This window comes from Syngnathus acus, chromosome 3 (assembly GCF_901709675.1).
Source record: "Syngnathus acus chromosome 3, fSynAcu1.2, whole genome shotgun sequence".
Taxonomy (NCBI): domain Eukaryota; kingdom Metazoa; phylum Chordata; class Actinopteri; order Syngnathiformes; family Syngnathidae; genus Syngnathus; species Syngnathus acus.
In genome coordinates this window covers 13628630-13648127 of record NC_051089.1, presented here as the reverse complement: position 1 = coordinate 13648127, position 19498 = coordinate 13628630, and the positions used below count along the sequence as shown (strand labels likewise).

Here is a 19498-nt window from a genome sequence, read left to right as displayed (position 1 = left end):
AATTTTATTTCAACATGTATATAGTTTTTTTTTTTTTTTTTACAATCGCCTTGCACAAATATAGAACCAGATTGTTGTCTTAAGGAGGGCAGAGTATCAATCCAAATGCAGAGCATGAAGAAGCGTACTGTAGAAAAAAAACTGTGAAAAGGAAGTCTGCTAGTTTTTATGGTTATAGTAGATAAGGAAGCAGCCTGGTCTCTTCCAGAGGCAATGGAGACCAATTAGTGTGTTGTAACAGATTAGGTATGCTGAAAAAAAACATGCCGTTTCATTTTATTGGTCCAAAAAACAGTGCTACAATTTGTTACTGTATCTTATCAAGCACTTTATAATTTTGTCATGACAGCATTTTTTAGACATTCTTGCTTCTGTAATGGTTTCACCCTTTCTATAAAGTCAAACAATTTTGACACCACTTAGAACTCACTTCAGCTTTTTTCTTTCTATTGTTGGTTAGAATTTTCGATTAACCTCAAATGCATGTTTTTGGAATGTGGAAGAAAGCCACACAACATGGAAAGTCCAAACAGGGAGGCCTGAGCCGAGATTTGAACCCAAAACCTCTTGACTGTGAGGCAGAGGTTTATCTCCATGCGAGTGTTTATCACATTTCTGATGCATCTTTCTTCACCTTGTGAACTCATTCGCCTTGGCCGGCTGTCCACATCGACTGCTTTAAGTATTCCTATCAACTTATGTCAATGGGCTTTTGTCTTTGTTATCAGTGAGTTGTGCAGGCACGCTGCAGTCATGCAACTCAAAGTGATTCATATTTTTTCTCTGCTCTGAAAAGTCACACAAGATTTGATGAAATGTTGAAACTACCTAGTCTTGCTTCACTTGGCACCTTAGTTTTACTGTATAAGTATATAGATTTTTTGAATGATCTCATGCACTTCATCAAGAGAATATACTGATAAAGGTGCTCCATTTTGTTATAGGACTTTGAATTTCATATAATTATGTAATGTATCTGCGCATCCATTCATTTTCTGTAGCACTTATGCATTTTTCATGGGTGGGCCACTTGCCACATAATTTCTGTGTCCAATGTCAGCAGTGCTACTTATTGAGCCATTAGGCCATCACCAGCACATTACATTGAATTTACTTAACTTCAGTTTATGAGCCCAAAATGGCATCTATCTTCAGCCCAATTGTCACCCCAATCTGCTTGGTCAAAATAATTATCCCTTCTTGAGGGTTGATTGAAGAAGACCAAAAATGTGGTGCAGAGGTCAGGGTAAATTGATTTTGGGGGGAGAGGAGTGAAAGTCAATTGAGAAGAGTAGGTGTTTGATGACGGAGATGTTCCGTGGGTTGCCAGTAACTGTTTTTGAATGTGTGTGGGGAAAAAGGTACTTTATGTTCAAACCTAGTCATGGTTGGCCTCCACAATTTGAAGGTAAATCAGGTTGGTGGGTGAGTGAGTGAGGCTAAGTTATGAGGAAGGAAAGCCAGTCCCCAATGGTGACTCCAAGCCAGTGAGGGACGAAAAATCCCTCTACTAATTCAATGTCAGAAACTGAAGATACTGTTTTATATTATCTTGTCAGATATGGTGCCTTATAATTTGCAAGAGCGTTTGTTTTGAAACAATAAGGGTCACGATATTGTGAGTATAATGTAATATAACCATAATGTTATGAATAGAGTGCTCTATAATTGCAACATTAAAACCACAGAACATTAAGATCCCTGCACGATTGCAGTTTGAATGAATGTCACTATGTCGTGCTATTTTGTATCCAAAGAAATATTAAATCTAGATAAAAAAAAAAAAAAAAAGATAATTACACCAACATGCAGTAAGTACCACCAAAGCGTGCCAACAAAAAGACAAGCTTCATATACTGTCCTTAACAGGCCATATGAGCACGGCTTGGTAAGTACTGTTTACAAAAACTCAGCTCCATTTATGGTGAAGTCAGCCAGTGATGTCTTTCAAGCAATTGCAGGCTGCTCACAAAATGACTGTCATGGATGAGAAGACTGCATAAGGGCTCGTTCCCCTGTAAGGTCAGTCAGTTCTTTACAATCCACTGAGTGAATATAATTGTACAACGGTGGGAAGTGTGCAGTAAAGTGCACGCCAAGAGGGAGCATTCTTTAAGTTTGACTGACCTCAAATAAATACAACTTATATGGAATCTATTTGGACTGTTCACTTTTTGCACATAATGTCTGTATGTATACAGATAGCAGCAGTTCATGGTTTGTAAAAACAATCCAAGTGGACCAATGACTTTGAGAGTGACTCTCCAATGTTTACAAGTCAAGTTTGCTTGTTGACCTTAAAAATATTCCATGGATGAGATGAGTGAGTCACAGGAAAAGTTAACTCTGTAATTTAAAGACACAGCCTTGTTTTGTTTACTGTTACAGTTATTGATAATAGTTTCTCAGTCACCATTATCTATTGCTATGACAACATTGTGTTTTTTTTTTTAACTTTCTTTGCAAAGTTTCTTTAGTATTTGTAAAAATGACAGATATGTACCAATGAGGCAGTTATACAACCGAATTATTTCAGTGTAAAATTGCGGTGCATACTCATTTAATACTTTCAAATCTTTAAAAACAGACCTCACCATTACACCTCATTAAGTGCGACTATTGAGATAAAAACCATGCTTTGACTGGTTTGTCCTTGCTTTCAATTCATACTGTGCGCTAGTGTGTTTGCATTGGCGCCGCGCGATCAAATAGAGAACAAAGGTGTACAAGCTCATCCGCAACTTAAATGAAGATGAAAATGGCTGGCTGTTGTGTCGTATAATTCCTGCTTGCACTGTGCTCTCTCAGGAAAAAAGTCATCCCTAAACTATTTATATCTACGAATGAATCAAGATAGGAGGGAAAAATAACAATTGTCATTTTTAGCCTTGTTTTCTAAATGTCTTTCTCCTGCGAGTCTAAATAGGAGATGGCCAGAGGATCGCGTTGCATTGAGGGGGCACTCCCACTCGTTCCTGTCTGCCTTGTCCCCATTCCTCCCCCTTCGCTTTCATTTTGCTTCCTCGCAGTGCCAGTGAGACAACATACTGCCTGCCGCTTGTTTGGATAAGTTAATGCTGAGATGTCAGCCTTGATTCTGATGTATACCACCTGTCTTGGCCTCTGGCTGACCTCGCTCTCCAGCTCCCCCACCGCAGACATTCCAACACTTTTTTGGAGGGCTCTGTGTTTACAATACAACAGGCAGCCCCGTGTTTCTAATCTGCATCTACAGTGGCGGGTCTTCCTGAAGAAGAGGAGCCTGTAAAAGAGCAAGCGTTCCCAAAAATGAAAGTCAGCCTGAGTGTTATGTTTTTACACAATCGGTCTGAAATAGCAAAGGACGGGGTGGTCTGTACCGAGGGGGTCACTCACAACATGCCAAGATCCTCCCACTCAAGCTCATGTGAACACCATGACCTCACTGCCTGCGGCCTTTCAATGAATTAGTGATGTTGATTTACAGGCCGTGAAAGACCTCAAAGCAAAGATTGGCGTCAAATAAAAGCAAGTTTTCAACTAAAGTCGTCACCTCAGAGTTATGCCAGGTGTTAATGGCTTTACTACATCAAATTAGAGTTTACACTCACTGAAATGTTCATTTCATCACATGACAGGCCGATGTGAGTGAAACTTGCACACACCATGTGTATAACAACAATGAGAACTTGGTTTGGTTTTAATACATTTGAATATGGAAACTTCAATCTACAGGCAAGAAAGTTGGTCAACTATCCAGTTCATCGTTTTCATCTTTTAAAATTTGTTGAACTTCAAGCACTGAAAATAAAATTATCAATTACAAATGACGAATGATTTTACATGAGGCATGTTAATATTCCTAAATGCACTATATAAGCATTAATTATTAAAAAGGGTCTTTCTCCATTGTCTATTTACATGCAGAAAGATATTTCAGAAATGAAATGACAACAACGTGGACCTGATCCGTTTCAACATAATGACTAAACACTATCGCCATCATGTGGTAACTAGAGCACACGACACATTAGAAAGAAATTATTCGACCTGTGTTCTGAAAAGCGTGAACCAGTGACGTGCGGTGAGGTTCATGCCTGGGGAGGCACTGACGTCAACCCGCCCCCGGTAAAATTTGTCCGGCACCTAACCGTGTCACAAAAAAGGTTAGGGAACGCTGCTCTCGTGTGGCTTATTCATTAGAACTAATTTAATTAAAATCTCATATCAGCAGTCTTCACACATAAAACCACTCAATAAAGCACATGGAATCAAAAACTTGTTTTCGATCGTACGTACCACTCCATTCCGAAGTCCCGTTGTCCGAATCAAACCTTTTAACTCCGGAGTTGCTCTTCCTTTACTGATGACCTCCTGCTTCGACGGAAAATCCACAGTTGAAAATCGTTTAGATATCTAATCATCCATTTTAAACGAAATGCAAAAACGTAAGAAAAACGAATGTAAAACGAAGTAAATGGACGACTGCTCCTCAGTTGTTCACTGTAAATTTGAACTGGAGATCTCTTAATCTACAGGTAGGCGCACGAAGCATCCCGGGATCACTAGCACCCCCTGCCATAAAGCTGGAGAACCTTTTTTCGCAGCCTCCGTAAGATCTCTTTTCAAAGCCGTTTTGTACATCTAAAGAAACACGACGTTACAGACAGTTGTATTAAGTTCATTTTGTTTTCACTTTTCAATTACTTCACTGGTTCTTTTATCTCAAACAAAGTATTTACATGTCAGGTAATGCAACCTAAAATACTTTGTTTGACATAAAAGAACCAGTGAAGTGACGTTACTAGTGTTGGCTCGTGAGTGAACGATTCGTTCAAAAGAACGAATCTTTATAGTGATTCGTTCTTTTTTCAGTTCATATGACTTCAACCAGTAGGTGTCAGTAATGCCCATTGAAGCTGGTGCCACCTCGCCGTAAAACAAAACGAAGAAGACAATGACGTAACTTCCCGTTCACGAACGAGTCGTGAATTGCATTTCCCGTTCGACAACTGAATGGATCTGTGAGTGAACGAATCTGTGAGTGAGTGATTCGCATTTCCAGTTCATCGCGAGAACGGATCAGTGAGGGAACGAATCCGGACTTTCCAGTTCGCGAACGAGTCAAAGAGTGAACTGCCTTCCTTCCCCCCGTGCATCAACGGATCAGTCAGTGAAGGTGTTGCGTCTCCCTCCTAGGGTTTGAGCTAGGGTTAAGGTTAGAGCTTGGGTTAGGGTTAGAGCTAGGATTAGGGTTAGAGCTAGGATTAGGGTTAGAGCTAGGGGTAGGGTTAGAGCTAGGGTTAGAGCTTGGGTTAGGGTTAGCACGTCCCTGCTTGTATTTCAAGTCAACTATATTTTACTTTCTTCTTCTATTTTGCTTTGAGCAACATGGAGATTAGGAACATTTTCCACTAAAGCTACATTGTCCTCCTGTATCAAAACAGGTGTTTCCTCGCACATTTATCAAGTGAAGGATACAGGACCACAATGTAACCATTTCCAAACTTTTAATGTAAAAGACAAAACAATACAAGGTTCTCTGACATGATGGAATGTCATATGGTTCATTTATCCTTTTCCTTCTGCTCCTTTTCCTTTTTATCTTTCTCAGCCTTGGCCTCCTCAGCCTCGTGTTTTTTGATCAGCTCCTCTACCTCTTTTTGTTTCAGCACCTTGATCTTTGTTTTGCCGTCCTCCCGTGTTAGGGTGGCGATCTCCACTGAAATAGGAGCGCAATCACACCAAATGTGAAATCCTTTTGTTTGCGGGGAAACCTTAAATGGTGTATATTTTAGGTGTGGGTGGTTTGCGCTCACCTTTCTCTGCAGAAAGCTTGCTGACATCCATAGTTTTGTTGAGAACTTTGACGGCTAGTGCCAAAGCTGAGGAGAGGGTCATTTCTCCTTCTTTGTAGTCTTGCTTCAACATGGAAACTGCAGCCTGAGTGATATAAATGCAGAAAGAAAGAAAACCCAACATTAATGTAATGTGTACAATGTCTCAAAAATGACTCTTCTGTTCTGAGACAGATGGCAGTTGAAAATTTGCAGTCATTACAGCGCTGTTGTTGCCAATGCATGTTGCCTTCCAGCCGCCATAGTTGCCACTGGGGTCACTTTGGTACAACTGGAAGCCGTAGTGTTTGTCCCAGCCCATGTACAAGAGCGACACTCCAAACGGCCTCTTGCCTGTGAATGGAAACCAAAATAAATCTATTCATAAAGACACTGCTATCTGAGCATACAGTGTACATGCCAGGTACATGTACGAAAATTGTCAGTCATTTTCCCCCCTTATGTGTGGGGTCACTCACATGTTAAAAATCAGAAACTGTGCACAATAATCTGCAAGTATTGGTGTGAGGTAGGGAAAGAAGGAGTAAGTGACACCCCATACCCTTAAAGATGTTCACAATTCCCTGTTATAATAGCTCAAACTTTAAAAATATCACAAACTATGACCCCCTAAAAATAATTAAATACCATTTCATAATCCAACATTACCTTTAAAACTAAATGCAAATCGACTCTCTGACATGAATCCTTATTTATTTATATTTGATGTAATTCAAGGACATTTTATAAAGACTGTGAGCAAAGAGTAAATTCCACAGGAAAAAAAAATGAAAAAAGGTGAATTTCTGATAATTGAACCACTTGTGAGGGATTACAGTTGTCCCACTAAGATTTACATGGGTTAATTTGCAGATGTATTAACAAGTTGTGCGATGACAGACCCTCCAATCAAACCCACTGCAGTCTTCATGAAGATCTGACCAAAGTTCCTACCTCCAAACTGGGTGTAAGCCTGCTTGATGTCACACAGTGCTGTCACCAACTGCTCACAAGGGATTGGCTCCTGGTACTGCAATAAATACCTGAAGAGAGGAAAAAAAAATGCCTGAAAACAATGTCTAAGACTTAAGAGATGGAACGTTTGCGACCATCAACATAAGCCTAACCTCTGTGCAATTAGACGCAGTTCATTTGTCAGCACATTAGCATCTGATGTGATACCAGCAACACTGCAAGCCATGTCTCTGGAAAAAACACACACACAAATGGGAATTACGATGACGACACTTTATCCGTGAACTTTCACAGTGGTGAGCAACAAGAACTCATGCACTCACTCATTGAGCTTGTAAATCTTCTCAGAGAAAAAGACCTCGTCCAACAGTTTGTGGATGTTGCGTCTCTCTGCTGCTAGCAGCACCCCATTGTTTGCCAGAATGCCGAGACACGTTCCGGCATGGCCGATTGCTTCCATTGCATATTCCACCTGATACAGGCGGCCTTGAACGCGGAAATGTAATTGAAAAATAAATCATACAGATTCAACATCACAGCTTTGCAAAAATCCAAGGGATGAACTACCCACCACAATGCACCAAAACTATTATTAACAAACACAAAGAAATGACACTTGCCTTCAGGAGAAAATATGGTTGTACGGGAATCATATCTGCGAGACTAAACATCATGCAGGAACAGAAATTATTAGACAAACATACAAAACAACTAATAAAAAACATAATGATGTAACTTACCATTTCTTCGTCAGCAAATAACTACCCTGCGGATAAGAAATTGAAGGTTAGAACAAGTCAGAAGGTTAGAAAAGGTCAGAGTCACGAGAAGTGATGAATACAAATAGTAACAAATAAAATGGTAACAGAACGTGATCAGTAATAACATTCTATATATTGCTGTAGCAATTTCTTAACTGTTTTGAATCGTGCCACATTTGTTATTTACCTAAGTAAGGACTTCACTGATCTTTTGACACGCATTTATATAGCGCAATGATGAACTACTGTGTCTCCGTGTGACAACCAGCTAACAGAATGAATCTGCAATATCGAAGCTAAGCTAACTGGCATGCTACTTCATAATAAAAGAGTACGAAGAAGACAGTCAAACATTCAGACTCTAGACACATAGTCGAAAGCAAAGTTATTAACGCTACTGACAACGTATGTTTGTAGTACCTTCGATGGAAAAGCGTAAATTGTTGTCGTATCCAACGAAGAGAATTCTTGTACTTTCTGTTTGGGGTTCTTCTTCGCGTGGAGCACCGGTGCCGGAGTTGCCGCTACGTTGGAAGAGTGGCCTAAACAGCGCCACCTACCTGTGGGAGGACATCCAGGGGTCCTTGGTTAACGATGGAGTTCCGACGAATTCGTACGGACGTCGAAACGCGCCATAGTCGATCAGCAACCCACCAATGCTAACGCAGTAGTGAAGTCACGATAACTTCATTTGTCTAAAAAAAAAAAAAAAAAACCCTCTATGGCTATTTTTAAAAAAAAAGTTGTAACAAGAAAGTACGTAAAGTACGTAAGTAAGTAAGAAAGTACGTGCGCCACTCGTAACCTGGAAACAGCATGTATCCCATATTCTGCAAAGAAAAGTCAATAGTGACTTCTACATATGCAGTAGAAAAGCAATTAATCATATAAGCTTAAATTCAAATTGGAAAAATGACAGAGGATGCCTCCTCAAAAAATATATACTAAAAGGGTCAGATCAGGAATGGTGCTAACTCCAACATAGTTTTGATATTCCAAAATATATTTAAACGTTATTTTACTTAGTCACCTATGTGCATAACAACATAGGAATGACAAAGAAATGTTGCAGGAATTAATTTATTAAATTACTGCCATTTTTTCTTTTTATCATGAACGATCATAACATGAACGAAGGATCTCCGAGTCAATCAAGACGGCGCTATACTGTATAATGACGCACAAATTTCAAGTTAAGAAAAGAAGAAAAAGAAGGACGCGTGTCCTGATTGGTTGTGACATCACCACTGTTTTGAATGGAAGCCGGAAGTTGAGATGAGGTCGGAGGTCGCCAAGCCACCTCTTTGTCAAGCTGTGATCTTTTCATCTGGTCAATGACGTTACTCTCAGCACATTTTGGTGTGGCGTTTCAAGTCTTTCAGAGCATGGATTCAATGTAAACTCATGTTCAAAGGGGTAAGACGGGATTTCTGACGGCTATGCTAACGTATTGCTAACACAATGAAAATGCTGTGTAGTAGTACGGTTCTGTATTTGGGGTTGTATTTCGATGGTCACCTTGGTTCGAGCATCACAGTAGGGTATCTATCTGCTGTGATGCTTAAACTGTGTTTTTGACAACACATGATTATCGTGAATAAACACAGTAACAACAGTCTTTGTTTACTTTGCCATATTCTTAATTTTTACTTATTTTTAGTGGGCTAGTTGGAATGTAACTTGACCGGTGAACTTTCTCACTGCTCTATTCAAAGCTATTTGGACATCAGCCAATGTTTGAGTAAAGAATCCATACCACAGTCCTTGATTATTATATTTATGACATTCATTTTCCTCTGTTAGTGTTGAAGCGAGGTACACCCTGACGCTGCAAACAGGGCTTCCCACCTACTGTGCCTGGGATACCATCAAATGCTCCGAATACGTTGCCACTAGATGTCAGACATGAGTCATTCCAATGAGGATGCTCCTCCAGCCAACACCATGCAGCAAAAGAGGAACATCCAGATCATCGAGTGGGAGGACTTGGACAAAAAGAAATTCTACTCTTTTGGCATGTTCATCACCTTGAGCATTAGGGTCACAGTCTACCCGGCCACCCTAATCCGGACTCGGCTGCAGGTGCAGCGTGGCAAATCGCTTTACGCCGGCACCTTTGATGCCTTTGTTAAGATCTTGCGGGTGGACGGCGTTCGGGGCCTGTACCGTGGCTTCATGGTCAACAGCTTCACCCTCATCTCTGGCCAGGCGTACATAACCACCTATGAGCTGGTGAGGAAGTACGTCTCCAAGTATAGCAATGACAACACGGTCAAGTCGGTGGTGGCGGGCGGCCTGGCTTCCATGGTGGCTCAGAGCATCACTGTCCCCATAGATGTGGTGTCACAGCAGCTGATGATGCAGGGCCAAGGGGCGCACCTCAGCCGCTTTCACCCTAATGCCTGCATGGAGGCCGGCAAGCCCAAAACAGTGTTCGGCCAAACCAGGAGCATAGTGGCCCAAATATTTGCTGCGGATGGTTTTCCGGGTTTCTACAGAGGAGCCCTTGCTTCTTTACTCACCTACATCCCAAACAGTGCTGTATGGTGGCCTTTTTATCATTTTTATGCAGGTAAAGATAAATTCACATTTGAGAATACACTGCTCACAGAAAGTTAGGGATATTTGGCATCAGGTTGAAATTTCAGGAGGAATTATAATGAGCTGCAGTATAACCTTCACAATGAACTCAATTTGACCTCCTCAAAAGTTAATGCACGTTTTTTTCATCTATTCAGTGGTTCCGTACTTTCTGCCACCCACTCAAGTGGTTGAAGTGCAAAAAGGGTGTTTGATCCATAAATCAGAAGTCCACTTTCATAAAATATTTTGGCCCAAAAATTTGAGACAGTGAAATGAAACATTTCTCCGATTCGCATTCATATTACCAATGAATTTGCTGTGGTTTTTTTCCCAAATTATTTTTTGTTGCTGACAAACTTCTGCTCTACACTTTAGCCTATTTGTCAGCAAAATGTTAAAATAAGTAGAAATATAAATATCAAGTTTTAGAAATTTTTCCCGAAAGCCAAATATCCCCAACGTTTTGTGAGTAATGTATGTCTAGTTCTGCATTAAATGAATTGGTCTTCTTCCCAACAGAACAGCTGTCAAATCTGGCCCCCTCTGGCTGTCCTCATCTGGTCCTACAGGCCATGGCAGGTCCACTCGCCGCGGCCACTGCGTCCACAGTCACCAACCCCATGGATGTCATCAGAGCTAGAGTGCAGGCAAGTCCACAGATAACTCATGGCTGCACACATTCCAAATGATACAATTAATGCGTTTGTGGTCTGTCCAGGTTGAAGGTCGCAATTCAATCACAGAGACCTTCAGACAGCTTATCAAGGAGGAGGGCTTCTGGGGAATGACCAAAGGGCTGTCGGCCCGGATCATTTCATCCACCCCCACCGCCATCGTCATGGTGGTGGGCTATGAGAGCCTCAAAAAACTAAGTTTGCGGCCGGAGCTTGTGGACTCCAGACACTGGTAGAAACAAGCCATCGCATGCATCATGTCAGCGCTGAGCCAACGAGGGCATGAACTGATTCAGAAGGACTGTAGTAACCATTGGGACACACTCCTGTGCTGGTGAAGAGTAAAGAAGAAGAATTTTAAGATTGGACATAAAAATAAGAATACTTTGCATTTTTATTTTATTTTTTAATAATAGAACACTTCGGAAATGATTGCAACTTGATTTTATTTTCTGCTTCTGAGCATGAACTACATTTATAAGGAGAGTTGTTCTTTGCTGTAAACGTACAGCAAATTGTGGGCCTACATTCAAACCTGACGAGATGGCAAATTCCATACAACTGAAAAACATAATTTGTCATCTAAAATATTTTATGGCTTTAAGCACAAAAAAAATGGTGCATTTATTGTTGGTCTTAAAAGAATCTATCATGCATAATTAATTTCTATTGTATTTTGGTGTTGCTGTTTTTTGAAAATGGGTTGTTAACAACTCACAACTTGTCATTTACATTTGTGATTTTTGTGCACAATTGTCTAAAATGTTTTTTGGGGACAGTGGCAATTTTAACACTCTACTGTATATTGATGAGGTGTATGTAATCATGTAAATCATAGGATTTAATTAATGAAATTTCCTGTAATGAATTTATCAAGAAATGTGATAACATTTTGAGGATTATTTGACATTTTATTGGGATAATGCATTATGAAAAATGTATATTTGAATTCTGAACACTGCATTAGAAACATTGCAATGTGGTCTCTGATATATTATCTACAGATTCTCTGCACGCTCGCACTTCGACAACAATTCACTTTTGTCCGGACTACTGAATATGGTACAGTCCTTATGTTGAATCGTGCCTCAGAAGCCATTAATCATTACATCATGAAATCGGTTTTCTTTTGAGTGTCTATGCATCAATTTCTGCGTCAAAGGTACCCTTTGCTAAACTTGAAGTTTTCATTGAGTTACCAAATCTCAAATAAAAACTACTGTAAACTATTTTATTAACCATTTGGGTAAATAAGGTTTTTTGAAGGGTTAGGTAACAAGTGTATGAAATATAACCAGCCAATTACCCACAGATTTAACAGAAGTGATTATCTATCTGTCATTTTTCTCATGTGTCTGTCATGTCAATACAACATTATGTAGATTGTGCATTTATAATTATTGCATCCAGAAATGTTCAAATTGAGAAATATACTGAAGCACATTACTTCCTAATGCTTCTTCGAATGTCAAATTGTAAAATGCATTGACTCCTCCTCGCCTCACTGAGACAGTTCAAATTTGTATGTGAAAGGTGATTTTATTTTCAGTTCTCATTCCTCTCCAATACGATCATGAGCTTACTAATGAGTAAGTAATTCATGATGCTGAATGGTCTGTCACAAATGGAAGGTGGTGGTCTAACAAGTTTGTTAAGCACTGTTTATGTCTATGTTTTGGGAACACATATTTCAATAAGTTTGGCTCCTCTAGAGCAAGTACATTTGAATTGTGTCTTGTACTGTAAAGGCCTGGGAAACTATGGTCAAAAATGCCCTGTGTTGAAGTGTGAAGCACTAATACAAATTTTGGCTCACAACACAAAGCAGATAATAAATAAATAAAAATGTGAAAGTGCCACTATACTTCATTGTGCGTAGTTTGTAACCTCGAAACATCATGTATCATATGACCAACCTCCTGTAATTTTTTTTCCTACCTGACCATGACCCACCCAACTCCCTGCAGTACTCTACTGCCCTAAAAAAAACAGTCAGCTATCTACCAAGACAAAAAAATAGTCACCCAATAATGTGTTTTCCCTCAATGCCCGCCAAACCCCGAGCCTTCCATGCGTCTCATGGAGGTGACCTTCATGACACCTAAGCTCATAGCTCATTATGTCAGATAAAAGTCAACACCAAAATCAGGTTTCTGGATGAGTGTCGGCACATCCACTAAAAAACCGTTCGATATCTATTGATGTCCATCTTTACTCCACAAACTATTTTGCTCCTTGAAATAAGACCAACACAGAGCAACAAGGGAGGACGTCTTTGAGCTGACACTTCCTGCTGGGAAGACAGAGTGCTCACCGCTCGACTCCACGCGTTATTTATCAAAGCCTGTCTGGAGGAGCGCTTTGTGGAAAAAGATGGATGTTTTTGATGTGTAACGTGGCCGCAGTCTCGAAGAGGAGGAACCATGAGAGCTATTCTCAAGGGGCGGGGGTGAGGGGTTCAGGAGGAGGGCCACATTAATGAAGATTGTGAAATGATGGGTGTACTGATGGGATAGAAAATCTGACATCTCGTCTGTTTTTATGTCAGTGTTAGTCATCAAATTACCAGCACATTTGGATGAGACATTCAAATCAAAACCTTGTTTCAAGGGACAAACACATTGATACTTTAATGATACAATTAATAGTGAAGTATGTGGCTGGCTGAATGGGTGTGTGCGTGCGTGATACAAGGGAGGAGGTGCAGGGGGTTTGGCTCTTCGCCTGGGATCATTAAGCACACAAGAGGAACGCCAGAGGGAGGAGGACGCTTTGGAGGGAGAAGAAACAGTCGAGACAAATACTGACAAAGTCGGACACACGTACAGAGGAGAAGAAATGCCCAATTTCGCAGGCACCTGGAAGATGAAAAGCAGTGAGAATTTCGACGAGTTACTAAAGGCGCTGGGTGAGAATGTTTTTCTGAGTGACCTCAGGTTGGAGCTTTGTCAGTGAGAAAGCAGGCTCTTGTCTAATGCTGATGAGGGTACCTGCAATGCTAGAATTAGACTGGGACTAATTCAACAGTTCACAGTATTATAATAATGTGTAGTGTTTGAATTTGTTGCAGGAAGTAGAAGTATCAGCTTTTACAATATATTCACTTGTTTGCTTTAGATGTCCATTTGTTTAAGTTTTACCGCTCATTTGCAGGATGAAATACATCATTATGGACAGTAGAGTTAAACAGGGAAAAGAGGGCCAATATTCCTCGTTCCTTTTTTTCTCACTGGATTCAACATTTTCTGAGCGCAAACTCTGCGCTTCTTTACAACATAGTTTGTCTCAAAAATGAATTTGTTTCAAATTTGGCACCCTTCTGCTGCTCTATACCTCAAGTATCAAATTTGAGATCATAACAAAAGGGAGTGAGGTGAGGTCATGAAGTTTTGGGATGAACCCCTGTTGTAGTGAAGTTGGGACAATGTTACTAAAACAGAATACAATGATTTGCAAATACTATTCAACCAATATCTATTTAAAAAAATAAAAATAAATAAATAGACAAGAGATCTGATTTTCAAACTGTTAAATTTCTGGGGATGTTTTTGAAAATATTGCGCCTGCAATGCATTTCAATTTTTTTTTTTTTAAATTTTAACCTACAATCAATAAGCATTAGTTTGAACATTAAATATTTTGATTTGCAAATCATTGAGGATAAGTGATTCGGATAATGTATTTGGGTTTTCTTATGCAACTTTACTGGAATTGGGGTTGTAAATTCACCTGACTTGGGTGAAGGCAACGTTGGTTCAGTTCCCACTAGGTGACAGAGTGATGCATAGTATGGAGTTTGCCCAACGCCATCTGGGATAGGCTGCAGTTCACCTGCAACCCTGAACATGGAAAGTCGTCAAATGAATTAATGGCTAGATGGAATAGATAATCATCATCATCATCATCAATAAGTGTAATACATTACAGTTCCTTAAAAACAAATGACATTTGCAACGAACTAGATAATTACTAACAACTTATACTTTACAGTTTGTAACCGGTAAAGTAACGATACCATGGCATCCATCCATTTTCAATCCTGTTTATCCTGCAAGGGGTTGGAACCTCAGAATACTACTTGTCGCCAGTCAGTCACAGGGAACAAATAGAGCAGTGGTCCCCAACCTTTTTAGCGCCACGGACCGGATTATTGTCAGACAATATTCACTTTTACGTGGATAAATACGAAATAAAGTACGACCGGCATAAAAACAATAGTATTGTGGTGCCGAAGGAAAGGACACGCAGGCGGTGTGTTGCAAAATACTTAAGGAATAGAAAGAACGGAAGTGCGTTACCACATGAATACCGCGTTCGCAACACCCTTTAATTCCATGCGGGAATTATGTATTCGAACATCACAGTATATTATAATAATAAACGTGGATCCACTGTGTACTTCTTTGCAAATTTAGCAGCGTAGTCATAACATTGCGCCAACTTTGGATGGATAGATGGGCGTTATGTTATGTTTACGTCACCGAGAGAATCCGGTCCATTTTCCAAAATAAAAGATTGTTGAGACTCAGATAAAACGGAAATAATAAAAATATTTATTCTTTTTTGTGCGGCCCAGTACTAAATGATCCACAAACCGGTCGATACTGGTCTGCGGCCCACTGGTAGAATACTCCCACTCACAGCATCACTGAGTGGGAGCTGAACCCACAAATGCACTACTACACCATCAGTGACCTTTGCTTCTTTGGATTGATTAAGGACAAATTCACACGAGGCAACTCGTAAGGTGCTTCTGGACAGTTGGCACATAAAGCTGGTCTGTATTCTCAGGTGTGAACTCAATGCTGAGGAGAGTGGCCGGGGCGGCCGCTTCCAAGCCTCATGTGGAAATCCGGCAGAATGGCGATCAATTCTACATCAAGACTTCCACCACGGTCCGCACCACAGAGATCAACTTCCTCATTGGCGAGGAGTTCAACGAGGAGACTGTGGATGGAAGAAAGTGTAAGGTAATTTCATAAAGAGTTCAACGAGGAGACTGTGGATGGAAGAAAGTGTAAGGTCATTTCATAAAGATCACGTAAGAGCCATCATGTGAACAAGAAATAAATCGAACTGTCAGGGGAAAAAAATAGCTAGAGACAATCTGCTGTACTGACAGTAAATCATAACATTTTATTTTTTTCCCCTTCCTTAAACTGACATTTCGGACACAATCCAAACTGCGCTAAATTCAAATCAGTGTGTTTCATCAGTAGTTCACTTGAGGACAGAGTTGAATGATGGCCAAAAACATAATGTGAGACATGACTCATTCTTACCTTTACAGAGTTTGGTCACTTGGGAGACGGAAAACAAAATGTATTGCAAGCAGACTCTATTGAGTGGCAATGGACCAAAAACCTTCTGGACCAGAGAGCTCAGAGGGGATGAACTCATTCTGGTTGGTATTTGATTTTTTTTTTCGGTCGGTATTATTCTTTTCAATACAGCATTTTGTTCAGATGCACATAAAAGAAGTGCATCAGTCCAAGATGATAATGCAAAGTTTTGACTGTGTCAAAAAAGGTCATCATTTTACAAACACATTACAATGGAGCCAATCCTAGTTGATTTTGAGCGAGATGCAGGGTACACCCTGGGCAAGTCATCAGACGATCACAGGACATGTACAGTATAGAATAGATAAAGCATTCACGCTTAAATTCACACCTACGGAGAATAGAGTCCCTAAAACCAGCATGCATACTTTTGGAATGTGGGACAAAGCCAGATTACAGAATAAAAGGAGAGCGCATGGAAATACACCGCAGGAAAGCAGGAACTCAGATTGGAACCGTAAATCGCAGCACTGTGAGGCAACCAATTATCTATTGTGCTGACTCAAAGTTCAACAAAATTTCAATTTGGACATCAGTGGTTGTCACTGGACCCAAATACAAGGAATAAGGTTTGTTCTCAATAAATAAATTCATAAGAAAAAGGCAAAAAAAATTCTACCGGGAGGAATCAAAAACTAAATTAGCAAAGTCCAAAAATTAGATGAAAGTAACAAACCAAAAACTAGGCATAAACTAAAAAAGGCTTATTCGTCTACACAAGGGGCGAGGCTGATGAGAACAGGAAGAAACAAAACCTAATGAGCAAGACATGCAAACGACAAAAAAAAAAAATGACACAATGTGAAAAACTCAATGTAATATAAAATAATAAAAACATTGTAACAGTGGTCACCTGAAATCATTGACAAAAAGGAAACAAAGTCATCAGAAACAGTTCTGTCCACCAATTTGTTGCAGTTTAAGAGAAGGAAAACTCAGCATGTGCTTTCCGAGTAAACATCAGGGCCCACTGGACATGATGGACCAGATGGGCTACAAAATCAGGATGACAAGCTCCTCTGTACTGACTGTGACTAAGCATCAATCACGTAAATATTTGTGAAGAGATGTAATTTGGATCCATGATGTGTTTTCAGCAGGACAAAATCTGTTTTTATTCAAGATAAGGGTGTGGGTGTCCATGTGGAGTATTGGACTGTAAAACGATAGGCACATGGGGATGGATCATTGGGAAAAAACCAAGACTGTTTTAAATTCACAGTGTGAGTTCTACTGGGCAGGAGATGGATGATGTGAAGTTAAGTCTAGTATCACAATGTATAATAAAAAGAACACTAACACCATTTCTAATAGTAGTCATAATATTTTGGAGCATAGTATAGCAGTTTACACATCAGCCTCACAAATGGATGCATTGCTAATCACATTATATCAATAATGGTTTAATAAACGGTAAAGGGAAAATATATTAATACTTTTAAATGCAAATTAATTCATCAATGATTCTAAAATTAGTCAATAGTGACAGCTCAAGTTTTCACTTTTACACCAGTCCCCTAAGATGATGATGATGTCCAGTGATGAAACCCAGTTTGACACCCAATGCAACAAAATGAGGATTGCAGTTGTTAGATGAAAGCAAATATAGCCCGGAATCTTCACAATACTGCGCAATATAGTTTAGCATCAGGTCAAGAGTTTCCAGGATAGCAAGCTAAAAACAGAGTTCGCAAGTCATCTTTTTATTGTGCCAGGGTGCTCCCTCTGCTTCCAGTTCTACAGCAGACATGGTGGATTACAACCGCCCTCAGTGTGATTGAGGACGGCCAGACTTAATGACCACTTTGAGCCAACCCTTAAAATGATAAGTGGCCGTATAGAAAAAATATCGTTATTCTTCATGATGGGAAACTCCTTCTTGCTTTAGATTTGAGAGGAAGAGTGCAGGCCTCTAATGGGCAGTTGGAGTTGAGAAAAGAGTCAGGTGAAAATGTGTGCCTTTGATAATCCTTCGCCGTCTAATTGGCCTCATTGATCACGGTGTGGAGAAATGCAAATGAACCCTGACATTAGCTTTACTTAATGCGTCCCAGAGCAACTGGCCATGTGCCAGATGGACTCGTCGGGCCAATTTATCACTAACTCGGGCATCCGCTTGCACGCTCTGCACTGCAGCGTGGCCTGAGATAATGATGTGTGCTGCTGCAGTCGGCCATAAATATTTTCCTCTCTGACTTCCATAAATCTTAAGGAGCTAAACACGGGTGCCTGGACCGCTAATTCTGTATTCCGAACAGTCAGACTGGGAAGTTTTCTTGGAATCAAGACTGGAAATTGGGAAATGCGGTGCAGAGAAAAGGACTTTATCTTGGCTCAGTGATGTTGCAGATTTTATCCTCAAACCTGTTGAAGTACCTTTGAGCAAGAAACTTACATTCTTTCCATGATAACGGCCAGTATCATCATCTATCTTAGGCCAAGAGTTCTACATTTCTTTAGGATCCTATGGGACCTCTTAAAGGGGAGACATTCTTTTTCCAAGAATCCTCCCATAAACCTGATGCCAAATTCAACATAACCACCACCTGTACCCATAAATAAACATATTAAAAATACATTTAAGAAAAACAGTAAGGTCCTATTCTTCCAAATTGTATTCATTAAAAGTAAAATAAATAATTGTGACCGTATAACTGTGTTCACAGCAAACCAATTCCATTCCATTCAAACTCAAGTCAGAAGACAGCTGACTTTTAAACTGCCTCTGATTAATCCTCCTCAAAAACTGATCTGTTCTAGTAGACTGTTCCTGATATTTGTGTATTCAAGACTTACAGCACCAAGCATGATCCACACAGCATCAGAGATATTTTTTCAAAGGTATCAGTCAGGAGATGAGTAATAAAGAAATGCCAAGGAATCAAACATACCATGGATACAGTTCTGTAATTAGTAGTTACACAATAAAGATGGAAAAGATTCAAATTTTTCTTGCTTTTTTTCCCATCAGAAAAACTCAAAAGTATTGATTTTTCATAACCTACTGTATTTTTGTAAATTATACATAATTGTGAATTATATATAATATATTTATTATATTGTTTGTTTCAGACTTTTGGAGCGGACGATGTGGTGTGCACTAGGATCTACATGCGAGCATAGCAGCAAACTGACAAACGTAAAACATTCAACAACCTGTCAATAAACAATCTGATCATACCGTTTCACAACTTCTTAAAACACTTGATGATCTGGATGTATCGGCAATATCTTTTAGCAGCATTGTGCATTCAATTTCACCGTGTAGTTGTGTTTTCTAATAAATTGGTGAATACTGAAGTAATAAAATGAGGCTTCAATTCAACTTGTGTGCACAGGCTGTTTTT

General features: G+C 39.8%; 3 protein-coding genes across 3 annotated transcripts; 2 read left to right on the top strand and 1 right to left on the bottom strand.

The window, feature by feature from the left end:
* Window positions 1-5472: 5472 nt before the first annotated feature.
* On the bottom strand, window positions 5473-8117 carry psma4 (proteasome 20S subunit alpha 4). Its single transcript, XM_037247987.1, has 9 exons — window positions 7973-8117; window positions 7532-7557; window positions 7412-7454; window positions 7115-7277; window positions 6944-7021; window positions 6771-6859; window positions 6040-6170; window positions 5799-5922; window positions 5473-5701 (listed from the first exon to the last, which is right to left on the bottom strand). Exons 2-9 carry the CDS (start codon window positions 7532-7534, stop codon window positions 5547-5549), a joined length of 786 nt encoding a protein of 261 aa, XP_037103882.1. The 5' UTR covers window positions 7535-7557; window positions 7973-8117; the 3' UTR covers window positions 5473-5546.
* Window positions 8118-8799: 682 nt separating this feature from the next.
* On the top strand, window positions 8800-12673 carry LOC119120778 (solute carrier family 25 member 44-like). Its single transcript, XM_037247986.1, has 4 exons — window positions 8800-8968; window positions 9356-10124; window positions 10655-10782; window positions 10854-12673. Exons 2-4 carry the CDS (start codon window positions 9449-9451, stop codon window positions 11043-11045), a joined length of 996 nt encoding a protein of 331 aa, XP_037103881.1. The 5' UTR covers window positions 8800-8968; window positions 9356-9448; the 3' UTR covers window positions 11046-12673.
* Window positions 12674-13387: 714 nt separating this feature from the next.
* On the top strand, window positions 13388-19476 carry LOC119120780 (cellular retinoic acid-binding protein 1). Its single transcript, XM_037247988.1, has 4 exons — window positions 13388-13717; window positions 15601-15779; window positions 16100-16213; window positions 19224-19476. The coding sequence occupies exons 1-4, from the start codon at window positions 13648-13650 to the stop codon at window positions 19272-19274; spliced, it is 414 nt and encodes a 137-aa protein (XP_037103883.1). The 5' UTR covers window positions 13388-13647; the 3' UTR covers window positions 19275-19476.
* Window positions 19477-19498: the final 22 nt, after the last annotated feature.